Source organism: Poecilia mexicana, unplaced genomic scaffold, assembly GCF_051168715.1.
Source record: "Poecilia mexicana isolate PSO_F unplaced genomic scaffold, ASM5116871v1 scaffold_10, whole genome shotgun sequence".
NCBI lineage: Eukaryota > Metazoa > Chordata > Actinopteri > Cyprinodontiformes > Poeciliidae > Poecilia > Poecilia mexicana.
The window spans coordinates 15,235,560-15,249,410 of NW_028263379.1; the positions used below are offsets into that span (position 1 = coordinate 15,235,560).

Genomic DNA, 13,851 nt, shown 5'->3' on the forward strand with positions numbered 1-13,851 from the left:
GAAATTGTCACAATTAAACTAAGCCTAAAAATATTACCAGCCACTACACTACACTTTACAATCACATTAAATTGTTATTGTTGTGTATTTCAAAAGGGACAATGTGCATCACATAATATGCCAGAGATAGCCAAATAGTCCAGTTTTCATCAGTAGTCCCTCCAAAGATTTATACTTGAATAAAGAGCATTATAACACTGAGCATTAAGGCATGTTTGACCAACCCATGCAGGCAGTAACAGCATGTAGGCATTTTATTAGAGGGAGTGCACTCTCCACTTTTCAGCCAATCAGGATGATTTTCACTTTATAGACTTTGAATATATTGTGAGTAAACCTTCATTTGGGTAGTAAGGTGTCAGTTCTGCAATACAAATGCATTTTGCCACAATGATTAGAAAACTGACTGCTTTGATTCTTTGGACTGCAGTATGTAAGTATAAAGCCTCATGCAAAATAGTTTAAGCTATGAAACAGTTTATATGTACAGTATAGTGTCTCTTTGCAGTTAATACATGGCTGATATTTAACATTTATCTCCTTTTTAGCCCTGAGTCAAACTAATGAGATTCCTCATCAGATTCCTTTGGAAGTGGTTGAAGTTGGTGGGAATGTTACTCTGCATTGTCCACTTTCAAAGACGGAGCGCAAATTCTTCTACTGGTACAAGCAGCCGCTTGGACATATGCTCCAGACAGTTTCTTCAGGAAGCTTGACTGAACAAAAACTCAGTGAACAATTTAACAACAATCGCTTTAATTTATCAGCGGTGGATTCTCAGTGCTCTCTGACTATCAAGAATATCAGTAAAGAGGATGAAGCAACATATTTCTGTCAAGGTGGGACTGCTTATTTTCAGCGTTTTGCTGCAGGGATGTACTTGGCCGTAAACGGTAAGCTGTGTTGTTATTCAAAGAGGTCAGACAAGATTTTCAGGTAATAGTCTTTATTAACAATCTGTTTATTTTTATTACATCCTAGATCATAACAGTCCAACACTGACTCATGTCAGACAAACCCCAGAGACAACATCAGTCCAGGACGGGGACACAGTTAATCTCCACTGTTCTCTTCTGTCCAACACTTCTGTAAACTCTGGTCAATGTCCAGCTAAAAACAATGTGTACTGGTTCAGAGTCGGATTCGGAGCCTCCCATTCAAGCTTTATTTACACTAACAAAAGCAGCTGTGATGCTCAGCAAAGGAGCTGTGACTACCAGCTGTCAAAAACTATACAGACGTCCTCAGATACTGGAATATATTACTGCGCTGTGCTCACATGTGGGAAGATCCTATTTGGAAAAGGAACTAAAGTAGAGACGAGTATGTATAATAAACTATGGACTTTAAATCACTAACCAAATTTTTTACAGTTTCACTCTGTTCAGCGCTTTGGGTCGGACTGAAAACTGCCGCAACTTTCAATGAGCTAAGCAAGATAAACATAATTAAATTGTTATATTTTTCCTTTTGAAAATGTGTCTCTTGTTCAAAACTTTTCCTTTTAAATTCTGGAATACATAGTATGGACCTGTGTGTCATGTCACTAGTAGACTATTTATTTATTAATTTATTTATTTCTTTCTCTTCTGCAAGGTAAGCCTTTGGAACCTGTTCTCATTGTCCTGAGTCTGCTGTTGGGTCTTTGTGTGATCGTGATCGCAATTCTTATATTCTCCAGAGATTAAAGGTAAGATTGTTCTTTTGTTTTTATATTCTTATAGTTTATTGAAAAACCTTTTATTTCTGCTATGGTACATATTTAATTATTAGTCAAACATTTTTTTTGTAAATTATAAAACTGGATATTCATCAACATTTCTACTTTCACATCTTCTTACTAATTTTACTGAATAAATCACCTGGTAGTAACACAAGCATGTGCAAATATGTATACACTTGCTTACACAAAACTTGTAATTTTTATTTTTTATATTTTGACATTGAAAAGTAAAATTGTTCTTTTATTTGGTCCCCAGTTCCGATATCTCTTTGAACAATTCTTTTAAGGATGCAAATATGAATTTGCACCCGCGTTTCTCTACACAGAAAGAAGAAAGAAAAGGAAAATGATCATCTATCAACTACTATGGACTAGAATAATGAGGAAGAAAATATCAGTATTTGTTCATGTATAAAATACCTGAAATATGTTTCTTGTAAGCTTTGTTTGTGTTCAATGCTAATGTTGCTTTGTAAAAAAGGACAATAAACAGTTTGCTGAAATGTTGCAAGATATTATGTTTTGTTTTGTGCCTCGGTGAACACAAAACAAAACAAAGTGGCAGAATTTCCACTTCATTATTCCTCTTTGTGTTTTTATTTATTTATTTTTAACCTGAACAATCAGTTGAACTGACATGTACACCAAGTCTTTTGAATATTTATCAAAAATATTGTTGTAAAACAGAGATTAATTATTTAAAATAAGAACAAATTACATTTCTACCAGTAGCATTTCCAGCTTGTCAGTTTTGTAATTCACAGCATGGACAGTGGTTCAAACCTGCTAAGTAGTATGTATAATTAAGCAACAAAACTAGTATAAATACCGATAGATAGATAGATAGATAGATAGATAGATAGATAGATAGATAGATAGATAGATAGATAGATAGATAGATAGATAGTGATGGATATAACACAGAAAAAAAATTTATATAAATATGATTGAGTTAAATCTGAAATGATGAGTGAGGAAGCTCTTCATTACATTTTCTACTTATTTTTGAATATAAAAGTAACAACGTCTTATTTTAAAAGGCTTTAATTTTGAAATTATATATATCATATGTGTTTGAAATTTTCTGGTTGTCTTCTGGAGGTCTCCCTCTGTCATCCAGAAGTGAGAGAAGTCACTGGAAACAGAAAGTTTTTCAGCAATGAGAATGGCAAATTAGTGGGAAAAAAGTAAAAATGTAAGTTTTCATTAGGTTTTTATTGTTGAAATTAAGCATCACATCTGGTTGACATTTACTGGTTGTGTACTAGAGGTCTTCCTCTGTCACCCATAAGTGAGAGAAGTCCCTGGAAACAAAGTTTCTCAGCAATGGGCACGGCAACTTAGGGGGGAAAGATACAAATGACTTTTCTGAAATGCTTTTATTTTGAAATTATACATCAGATCTCGTTGCCACTTTCTGGTTCTGTTCTAGAGGTGTCCCTCTGTCACCCAGAAGTGGGAGCAGTCACTGGAAACACAGAGTTTTTCAGCAATAGGCAAGGCTACCTCAGAGGGAGGGGGGGAGTAAAAACGTGCTCTTTTAATAGGCTTTTATTTTCGAATTAAACATCAGATCGGGTTGACATTTGCTGGTTTTGTTCCAAAGGTGTCCCTCTTCCAGCCATAAGTGAGAGAAATTACTGGAAACAGAGTTTTTAAGCATTGCATAATGTTCCCAATTACTTCTGATATTTCTTTTTGCAACTTCAGCGGCTGGAAACCTGTTTGCCGTGGATCAAACATCTACTGGATGTGTGCTTTTATTATGAAAGCAGCACGTAAATGGGTGTACCATAATGTCTTGAGCTACCGCGCAGTTGTATATTTTGTGCTGGGTCGGCTGGACGCAGAGCAGGCTAGCTTTACCGCAGTGACGCACCGGCCTGTCAGTGTCTGTTGTATTTCATTACTTCTCTGCTTAAACCGCTACTCCGAGATGAAGCAGAAACGACATTTCAACGTTTTCTGTCATCTGACAAGTAGCAAGTCTACTGCAATTTATTCACCAAAAATGTTTTATTAAATAAATAGATAAATAAATAATTTTAGTACATGTTATTATGTGTCAGAAGAGGGCTTAGAAAATAATAATACCAAAAAAAAATTGACTAAAAGGGCACTTGGGGGCAAGGAGCAAAAGGGGCAGGTGCTCAAGCACCCCAGCCCCACCTGCACATGCCTGATTTCATGTCACATTTTACAACAACAGCAGCAGCAAATGTTTGTAAGTTACATTTAATTTTACTTTTAAGATATTAAGTATGATTCAGAATTTTAAACCTGATGGAATGATGAAAAATGCTACTTAAATTAATGGTTTTAATTATTGTCATTGTCATTCTAAACTTAATAAACCATTAAAATCCCTTTTAATCCCTAGCCTCTGGGAGATACCCTTCTGAAGTTCATCATGCCACCTAAAATGATTAAGTGACGCAGTTAAAAGGGTTAATAGTTTGAGTCATGGAGAACTGATCTGACCATTTCCATAGCAACGATCAGAAGCAAGACATTCCCCCAGAACTACAATGGTCCTTGTAGCTATGACCTCATCTATGACATAAATCTATGACATAGATCAAAGAACATCTGAGGTTCTAAATGCTTGGATCTCAAAACAGGAGGTTATATCAAAGCAGGTCATTGACTCTTTGCAAGGTGTTTAACCAAGGTTTTAAGTATGGAACAGCTTTTGTTTTTTCCAGTCACTTTCGGTGCTGGATATTTGATCAACAATGGAGTGAGAAAAGTTTTTAACAAATTGCTTCCAGGGATCACATTCGATATAACTAGTCATAAGGACGAAACTTCTGAGTATGATGAGTTCGATGACTATCTTTTCAATCCTTCATCGACAAGGAATCAAACTACGATAAATTCACAGCAAACTTTCCCGGCTGGGAAGGTTTGCTGTGAGACTGTTGAGTGTAGAAACTCAACTTGTGCGCTAACAAATGCGACTTTGGAAGACCGTACCCAAAAGAGAACTGTCGTTGGGGACGATTTGGCCGAACTCAGAGAGCAAGTTTTGAGAAGTTTGCTCCTTGAGAAGAGAAGTGACTCTCAAACCCTAACCTGTGTGCTACAGAGAAGAGCAAGAGAACAGAACATCTACGGTGTACGAAGACCTAATGACAAAGGGTATGTAAAATATCAGCAAAGGTTTTAAGTATGGAACAGCGAACTTTCCCAGCTGGGGAAGTTTGCTGTTCCATAGCAAACTTTCTCAAACTTTCTCACAGCAAATTTTCCCGGCTGGGAAAGTTTGCTGTGAGACTGTTGAGTGTAAAAACTCAACTTGTGCGCTAACAAAAGCGACTTTGGAAGACTGTACTCAAAAGAGATCTGTCGTGGAACAGCAAACTTTCCCGGCTGGGGAAGTTTGCTGTTCCATAGCAAACTTTCTCAAACTTTCTCACAGCAAATTTTCCCGGCTGGGAAAGTTTGCTGTGAGACCGTTGAGTGTAAAAACTCAACTTGTGCGCTAACAAAAGCGACTTTGGAAGACCGTACTCAAAAGAGATCTGTCGTGGAATAGCAAACCTTCCCAGCTGGGGAAGTTTGCTGTTCCATAGCAAACTTTCTCAAACTTTCTCACAGCAAATTTTCCCGGCTGGGAAAGTTTGCTGTGAGACTGTTGAGTGTAAAAACTCAACTTGTGCGCTAACAAAAGCGACTTTGGAAGACCGTACTCAAAAGAGATCTGTCGTGGAACAGCAAACTTTCCCGGCTGGGGAAGTTTGCTGTTCCATAGCAAACTTTCTCAAACTTTCTCACAGCAAATTTTCCCGGCTGGGAAAGTTTGCTGTGAGACCGTTGAGTGTAAAAACTCAACTTGTGCGCTAACAAAAGCGACTTTGGAAGACCGTACTCAAAAGAGATCTGTCGTGGAACAGCAAACCTTCCCAGCTGGGGAAGTTTGCTGTTCCATAGCAAACTTTCTCAAACTTTCTCACAGCAAATTTTCCCGGCTGGGAAAGTTTGCTGTGAGACTGTTGAGTATAAAAACTCAACTTGTGCGCTAACAAAAGCGACTTTGGAAGACCGTACTCAAAAGAGATCTGTCATGGAACAGCAAACTTTCCCGGCTGGGGAAGTTTGCTGTTCCATAGCAAACTTTCTCAAACTTTCTCACAGCAAATTTTCCCGGCTGGGAAAGTTTGCTATGAGACTGTTGAGTGTAAAAACTCAACTTGTGCGCTAACAAAAGTGACTTTGGAAGACCGTACCCAAAAGAGAACTGTTGTTGGGGACGATTTGGCCGAACTCAGAGAGCAAGTTTTGAGAAGTTTGCTCCTTGAGAAGAGAAGTGACTCTCAAACCCTAACCTGTGTGCTACAGAGAAGAGCAAGAGAACAGAACATCTACGGTGTACGAAGACCTAATGACAAAGGCCACGTAAAATATCAGCAAAAGTTTTAAGTATGGAACAGCAAACTTTCCCGGCGGGGAAAGTTTGCTGTGAGACTGTTGAGTGTAAAAACTCAACTTCTGCGTTACCAAAGAAGTTGGTAGATATTGGAAGACCATATCCAAAAGAGATCTGGCTTAGGGAATGATTTGACCAATCTCAAAGAGCAAACTTCCCCGGCTGGGGAAGTTGGTGATGTAAAAAAGACTGCGGAGTGTAAAACTCAACTTCTGCACTAACAAATGCGACTTTGGGAGACGGTACCCAAAAGACCATACCCAAAACATTGGAAGGCCGTATCCGGCTGGGGAAGTTTGCTCTAAGAAGAAGAGAAGTGACTCTCAAACCCTAACCTGTGCGCTACAGAAAATAGCAAGAGAACAGAACATCTACGGTATTCGAAGACCTACTGACAAAGAATTAGTAAAATATCAGCAAAAACATCCTACTAAAAATCCTTGCTGTCGGTTATCTTGACTGACAGCATGGTACATCTGTCGTGCTCCTCCTGATTTTTAGTAAGGCTGAGCATTGAAGCAATGACAGCGAGACCTGGAGGGGTGTGTTTGTGAGGAATGCCCCCCCCTGGTCTGAACTCTAGTGGTGTTCTATTGTTGGACTTCTGTGCTCATCATGGACTGTCCATAACGAACACCATGTTCAGGCATAAGGGTGTTCATAAGTGCATTTGGCACCATGACACCCTGTATTGTTATTGTTAACAATAATAATACAAAATTATCAATATAATAAATAATAATAATTAGTATTACTTATATTGATAATTATTATTGTGACTATTTCTAATGATCGTAGTAATAATATAATATAAAGTTATTATAATTTAGTATTGTTATTATTGCTATTGTTTTTTATAACCCTACAAAAAAAGAGCTGCCTGTTTGCTACACTTGCAGTGATGATGAAGATGGTCCATTCAGGAAAGCAGAGTTGGATCAAACTTTAACGTGGAACTGCAGAAAAAAGAAACAAAAGCAAAAATTCAATTGTTAATGCATGTCACCATGAGAAAAGCCTGCTGAGTTTTGCTTAAAAAAAAAAACTTAAAAAAAAATTTAAATCACACATTTTTGTCTTCATTAATGACACACTTTTAATACATTCATTATATTTATCCTGGTAGTTCAGGGTGAGTTATTTTATATTCCAAATGAATATCCTTGTTGTACTTTTATTTAAGTGCTATTCTCCTTCAAGATACATTTACCTAACGCCAGAATAAATGCAATGTACATTTTGCAGCAAAGGAAATTAGAAGATCGGACATATATCCATTATGGAGATGATCGATTTTGGACGGGGCGATGTGCCCCTATTGCATAAGCCATACTGAAGAATGACTGCTATCATTAGCGATACAGGGAAGAAGCTTTTTTGTTATCTAGCTTTGCTAGCAAAGTCGTTCGCTAGCAGCTAGCTAATAGCACAACAACAACAGCCTAATGTCTGTATGATAAAAAACTGAATCGATAGATAAGAACAGTTTTTCCTCACTTGGCTGTCTCCTCCCACTCAGTAGTTCTTAAGAGAAAGACAAACGCAGAGGCCTGTCAGTGTCTGTTGTATTTCATTACCTCTCTGCTTAAACCGCTGAAGCAGAAACGATACTTCAGTGTTTTCTGTCATCTGACAAGTAGCAAGTCTACTCCACTTTATTCACCAAAAACGTTTTTTTTTTTTAATTCACCAAAAACTGTTCTGTAACTGGAACGATGAGCTCCAGTTAGCCGCCTTATCTCACTGCGCGAGAGGCAATTGCGTCATGCGTCACGGGCAAAAGGTCAAAGGTAACAACGTGACCGGAAGGCTTATTATGTTGTACATAAATAAATAAATAAATAAATAAATAAATAAATAAATAAATAAATAAATAAATGTAATACATGCTATTATGTGTCAGAAGAGGGCTTAGAAAATAATAATATCAAAAAAAAACAAAAAAAAAAACAAAAGGGCACTTGGGGGCAAGGAGCAAAAGGGGCAGGTGCTCAAGCACTCCCAGCCCCCCCACCCCCCGCATGTGCTTGTTTGTTACCAGTAACTATTGATGGCACATGGACAAGCGAATCAAAATAACTGGTTCTCTACTCTTTTCACAGTTCTCACTCTGAGTGAGTAATGACAGAATTCTGTTTTGATTGGTAACATGACAGTCAAGCAGATAATTCATCTGTAGGCAGCAGTGAGGAAGAAAGTGCAAAGCAACCCATAAATAAGACTGACTTCCTTAAAGGAAGCAGCGTATTTCACAAAAGTAAGAATGTCTGCTTTTGTAACAGAACAAAAAAAAATCAGGCAGGAAAAAGTCTTCTAAAAAAATTGCTGAGTGCAAAAAGATTTAGCACACTAAATCTTCATATTTGCCAAGTTAAGCTAAAATGTGAGGCTATATTAAACTGATATTAACTACATCATGCCCCACAATAGTCTGCTGACTATATATTTTCACAATGTCAGTGTTTTGGGATGTTTTGTTTTGCGGGGTTTCTTAGGTTTCATAGATTTAGTTTTCTGTCAGATGTCAGGTTTTATTTCTTGTTTATATGTATTTAGGTTATTGGTTCTCTGTTAATGTAGCTCATGTTTTTCACCCATGTCTTCTGATCAGTTATTCCCCTCACCTGTTTCCTGCAGTATTTTTGAGGCATGTCTTTGTCTGGTGCGGGATTCTTCTGCATCTCACCTGGTGTCACCCATTTATTGCCTGATTGTGCCTGAAAAGCCAGAAATAAAACTGCAGAATGCAATGCAGCTGTTCGTCTTTTGTCTCGCCTTAATTTCCTGAAACGCCAGTGGCACCCTTTGTTCTGAAGTTGTAGGATCGAATAAATCCTAGATAAAAGCACCCCTTGAGGTACCCCATATGTAATATTTTGCCTTTATTTGTGTTCTGGTTTGTCTAATATAATCTGAACCAGTTTTAACACAATACAGACCAATACAACTATCTTCTCCCATATTTGCCAATATGGTGTAATCAATTACTGGAAATTAAAGAAGCTGTTGAGAATCATAACCTCCAAGCTTATTAGAGGAGTTAATTCTCATCGTGGTTTGTTGGCAGGGTTAATCATCTTATATGTGTCTTTTTTTGTGAAATGCCCACCAGTTTTGTTGATGTGACCAGCTGTGAACAATTTCCAGATTCTATGAAGGCAACTCCTTTAATGAAACGAAAGATTTGATGTACTGAGAGTGAACTGCCTTAAAAAGTCAGGGATTAGTTCTAAAAATTACTTTTGTAACCTTGTTAGATATGAGTTTCTTTCTCTTTCTAAGCTCCATTTTTAAAATCAACAGCAAAAGAGCCATTGGCATATGAACATAAAGTTTATTTAGAGGTCCAGAAGTTATGTTCATATAAAAAATGAAATACATTTTTGCTTTGTTGAGGTACATTATGGCAAAAATAATTAAGATTCTAGTAATAGGTTTATTTTCAGAGTAAATGTCAGACTACTTTGTAATCTACTGAAAATAAAATCTATTAAAATATTTTTGATAGAAACTTGGGTAGTGCTTTAAATTTGTCTTTTAATTTTCTATCAAAATTCACAAATTGCTTAGGATGTTTATGTTTTTTAAAAAAAATTGTTTCACCTCAGTTTTACTAAATTCAGTCATGGATTGGCTTATTTTCCGAGGGAGTGCACTTCTAACTTTTCAACCAATCAGAACAATTTGCCCCTTGAACATATTGAAGACCTGAGACTAAACCTTCACTTAGAGAGGAAGGAATCGTCAGTGCTAGACTAATGTTTTTTTGTTTATTTTTTGGTGCCACAATGACCAAAAGACTGTCTGCTCTGGTTGTTCTCACTATAGCTTGTAAGTATCACTTTTATTCAGTATGTTCATAATTGATAGAAAATATAAAGAGGAATGCATTTGTTCATTTGAGTTAAGCTTTGTAAAACTAAGTGATTGGATTTATCTAACAGTTTTAATAATTATCTTGTTCTCTCTCTATTTTTAGCTCTGACTCAAACTAATGAGGTTCCTCATCAGATCCCTTTGAAAGTGGTTGATGTTGGTGGGAATGTTACTCTGCATTGTCCACGTTCAAACGAGGCAGGCGACTTCTTCTACTGGCACCGACAGCCGCTTGGACATATGCTCCAGATAGTTGTTTCATTAGTTTTAGGCAAAGAGAAATTCAGTGAACAATTTAACAACAATCGCTTTAAATTTACACCAGGAGATTATCAGTACTCTCTTACTATCAAGGATATCATTAAAGAGGATGAAGCAACATATTTCTGTCAAAGTGGAACTGCTTATTTTCAGAGCTTTTCTACAGGAATCTACTTGGCCGTAAATGGTAAGCTCTGTTATGTTACAACATACATCTACTCTTAGGTCAGACAAGATTTACATGTAATCGTCTAACAGTTTGTTTATTTCTATTGCACTCTAGATTGTAAAAGTCGAACAGTGACTCATGTCAGACAAACTCCAGAATCAACATTAGTCCAGGAGGGAGACACAGCTAATCTCCACTGTTCTCTTCTCTCCAGCAGTAGAGAAAACACCAGTGATAATCTGTCTGATTACAATGTGTACTGGTTCAGAACTGGATTTGGAGAATCCCGTCTGAGCTTTATTTACACTCAGAAGAACAGTAATAGTAGCCGTGTCTTCCAGCTGTCCAAAACTATACAGAACTCCTCAGATACTGGAATATATTACTGCGCTGTGGTCACATGTGGAAAGATCCTGTTTGGAGAAGGAACTACAGTAGAGATGAGTATGTATAATCAAACAAACTCATTTTGAGGTAACGTTCAAAAAAGTGTCTTAACTGCTAAATGCTTAAATTATTAAAGGTTTCAATTAATAAACACTTCAAAATTGATTATGATTTAGAAAGACCTATTTTTTTGAAAGATGATACAATAGGTAGCATTTTAAAATACAGATAGTTCATCTGAAAAGGAAAAGTGGATTATTTAGATTATCTGATGCAGACAACTTCTTGCTAAACGTCTCACAAAATTTGTTTCCTAAAACAAGCTTTTTCTTGCATCCCTGCCTATTGTAAAATTACTTCTTATTCATATTAGAATTTGTTTTCTTGGTTGAAAGTAAAATCAAAATGCTCAGGACAAACAATTCCCCTATTTTACTCTTGTCTACTAATGACTTCACACCTCGCTGATATGATGTATTTATGGCTAACTTAATTTGCTTGACTTAGTTAACTGAACATTAATTATGAACCATTTGATCTCAGAGTGTTTGAAATAACTCAGTGTAATTATTACTAATACATGCAGTATACTACTAAAAGTATCTTCTTTGTGTTTTTTGTTCCTTCAGGTTCAAAATTCATTCCAGCTGTTATTGTACTTAGTGTGCTGTTGGCGTGCTGTGTGACGCTAATTATTTCTCTTATTGTCTACATAAAACAAAAAGGTTTTGGACATTTTGAAGGTAGGTTTGTCAAATACAGAACTCTTCCAGAAACAAATGTATATACGATTTTGAGTTATTTCTATCAGGGTATTCAAGGTTCGTTTAAATTCAAGCATATTGAAATTCATATACTATTAGAACTATTTCTAGTGTCTTTTCAGCATGACATATGTATTAATTTCTTCTCTCCTATTTTATGAACTTGTGCAATCTTTTTGATACAATGTAAATTTTCTATTTGACAGTTAAAGCTGAAATTATTTTTCCTTTAAGAAAGGTAGCTGTAGTGGATGTGATTTAGCCTGACCTGATTCTCTCTATGATAAAAACTATGATCAGAAAATCAACGGCTGCATTAGTGTTAAGTAGGTTTAGAATATTGTGAAGCTTTAGAGAAGGGAAATATTTATATTTAGAGATCTGATAGTTTTGCAACTGAATTTGCAACCTCTTTTCCTTGTGGTAGAATACATGGGTTTAGTACCTGAGTCTACTGTTGAGGGCAGCAATGTTTCACAGTGTGTGCACATATATTGCGTTTTGCTAGATAGATCTGGGTTTTAATGATGAACCTTCCTGTTTCATATGTATGCGTGTGTGTGAATGTGTGTGTGTGTAAGTGTGTGCCTGCATACGTGTATGCATGTCTTTTTTTATAATCACATTAATATAATTTGGAAAACTGAAAGAGTGATTTGCAACAGATAAAATTGTACAAAGCCAAAAAGAAAAAAAGAAAAAAAAATTCACTTGTACATTCATAGAACATTACTTTTGCGATAAATTCTGATGAAAGGCTGATTTTGTACAATTTTGGGAATCTTAGTTTTAATCTTAGTTCATTCTGACAGCTTTATTTCTGCTACAGGCCCGTCTGGACGACAGAAGACATTGGGAAACCAACCAAGTGACACAGTAAGTCTGATTGCCACATTGCACCAAATTTACAGAAGAATGCATTTATTGTCATTTTTCAGGACAGTTCAGGCTTTCCTGTCTGTGACAGGTGATGTGTCAAATTTAGTTATTTTAAAATATTTTACATTTTCTTCCTAATGGTATTAAGTTATAAAATTAGTCTATATACCACAATGAGGGTATTGCTGACTCATTTTGATTGTAAACTTCATCGTGAGCAAGTGTGACAGTGTTATAAAAAAAAAAAAATAAAAAAACTTTGGTTACTACAGGGGATTGGTTACTGCACACCTTTGCCATTTTGTACCTTTATAGTTTTGGTTGCTTCTCACCTGATGTTTTTGGGTACGAAACAGTGTTTCCTACTTTGGGATTTGTATTAATCAAGAATCAGTGATTTATAGAATGCATCCATGCTGTGCTACTGCAAAATGTTCATTATTAGTTCAATACAACATCTGGGTCATTCACTGGGATCTAGACATTACGGACTTTTTCTCATAGAAATGGATCATGGTATTTCAGATCATCTGGCCCAAACAAGGATCAGAACCAAAATAAATCAGAATGAATTGCATTTTTCAGTTATGGTACAATTAAATTACAGTACATATCCGACTGATACACTATCGCCATAATTCAACAAAATACCTGAACACACCAAAAAGAAAAAAAAAACAAAAAAACAGAAAAGTCACTCTATGGTGTGACTACATACATTTGAAATGGTTTGTGTGAAGTAATAAAGTGGAAGTAGGACGGGACAAAATGGCACTACTCAAAATGGGGGTATGAATTGATGAAGCTCGGAGTATAACATTAATAATGTACATTATTATAATAAGTAATGTAAAATAATTATTATTTGCAGGATGCTCGTGGAGATGAAGCCAATTATGTAGCTCTTAATTTTGCCACAAGGAAGACTAAAGGCGTGAAGAAGAGAACAGAATCACCACCAGAGTGTGTGTACTCAGCTGTGAGAGGAGGTCATCCCACACTGCGTGAAACGTCTTAGAGCAGGACCTGTGTGTGTGTAGAGCTTGGACACAACATGCTTACATGACTGACAACAAATTAATATTGTGCATTTGTTGGTTTTGAAGCGCTGCAGATTTTACTACTAAAATGTTGCAAACCATGCTTTCTGCAAACTTTTTCTCATAGAATTGGATGATGGTATAAAAAAACAACTGTTGTATACAAATTGTTGACAAAAAGATTTAACATTGTTCAGTAGCGCACTGTGAAAACATTGCATGTTTCTATCAACAATAAAGTATTTCCCAGACAACCTGCAACAACCTTATTACATCATCCATCCATCCACCCACCCCCAGGAGGGTCTCCATGTGACATTAGA

The 13,851-nt window shown here is 36.4% G+C and overlaps 2 protein-coding genes across 4 annotated transcripts; both read left to right on the forward strand.

Annotated features, from left to right (window-relative positions):
• Positions 1–345: 345 nt before the first annotated feature.
• Positions 346–2,236, forward strand: LOC106923366 (uncharacterized). Of its 3 annotated transcripts, none has more exons than XM_088009486.1 (5): positions 346–433; positions 549–893; positions 982–1,323; positions 1,597–1,690; positions 1,980–2,236. In XM_088009486.1, the coding sequence occupies exons 1-4, from the start codon at positions 376–378 to the stop codon at positions 1,686–1,688; spliced, it is 837 nt and encodes a 278-aa protein (XP_087865612.1). In that variant the 5' UTR covers positions 346–375; the 3' UTR covers positions 1,689–1,690; positions 1,980–2,236. The 3 variants fall into 3 exon arrangements, with proteins under 3 accessions (XP_087865612.1, XP_087865613.1, XP_087865614.1); XM_088009487.1 differs by having other exon boundaries at positions 2,011–2,236; XM_088009488.1 differs by having other exon boundaries at positions 2,050–2,236.
• A 7,621-nt stretch (positions 2,237–9,857) lies between these two features.
• On the forward strand, positions 9,858–13,782 carry LOC106923350 (uncharacterized). Its single transcript, XM_014996334.2, has 6 exons — positions 9,858–9,983; positions 10,132–10,476; positions 10,573–10,902; positions 11,475–11,588; positions 12,439–12,485; positions 13,360–13,782. Exons 1-6 carry the CDS (start codon positions 9,911–9,913, stop codon positions 13,504–13,506), a joined length of 1,056 nt encoding a protein of 351 aa, XP_014851820.2. The 5' UTR covers positions 9,858–9,910; the 3' UTR covers positions 13,507–13,782.
• The last annotated feature ends 69 nt before the right edge of the window (positions 13,783–13,851 follow it).

What these genes read in the sequence shown, in the direction of transcription:
- LOC106923366 (XM_088009486.1), top strand. Translation starts at nt 376, where the DNA reads ATGCATTTTGCCACAATGATTAGAAAACTGACTGCTTTGATTCTTTGG. An exon ending in GATTCTTTGGACTGCAGTAT is followed by an intron (nt 434 to 548) that starts GTAAGTATAAAG and finishes TCTCCTTTTTAG; the next exon opens with CCCTGAGTCAAACTAATGAG. An exon ending in AGGAACTAAAGTAGAGACGA is followed by an intron (nt 1,324 to 1,596) that starts GTATGTATAATA and finishes CTCTTCTGCAAG; the next exon opens with GTAAGCCTTTGGAACCTGTT.
- LOC106923350 (XM_014996334.2), top strand. Translation starts at nt 9,911, where the DNA reads ATGTTTTTTTGTTTATTTTTTGGTGCCACAATGACCAAAAGACTGTCT. An exon ending in AATCTACTTGGCCGTAAATG is followed by an intron (nt 10,477 to 10,572) that starts GTAAGCTCTGTT and finishes ATTGCACTCTAG; the next exon opens with ATTGTAAAAGTCGAACAGTG. An exon ending in GAAACCAACCAAGTGACACA is followed by an intron (nt 12,486 to 13,359) that starts GTAAGTCTGATT and finishes TATTATTTGCAG; the next exon opens with GATGCTCGTGGAGATGAAGC.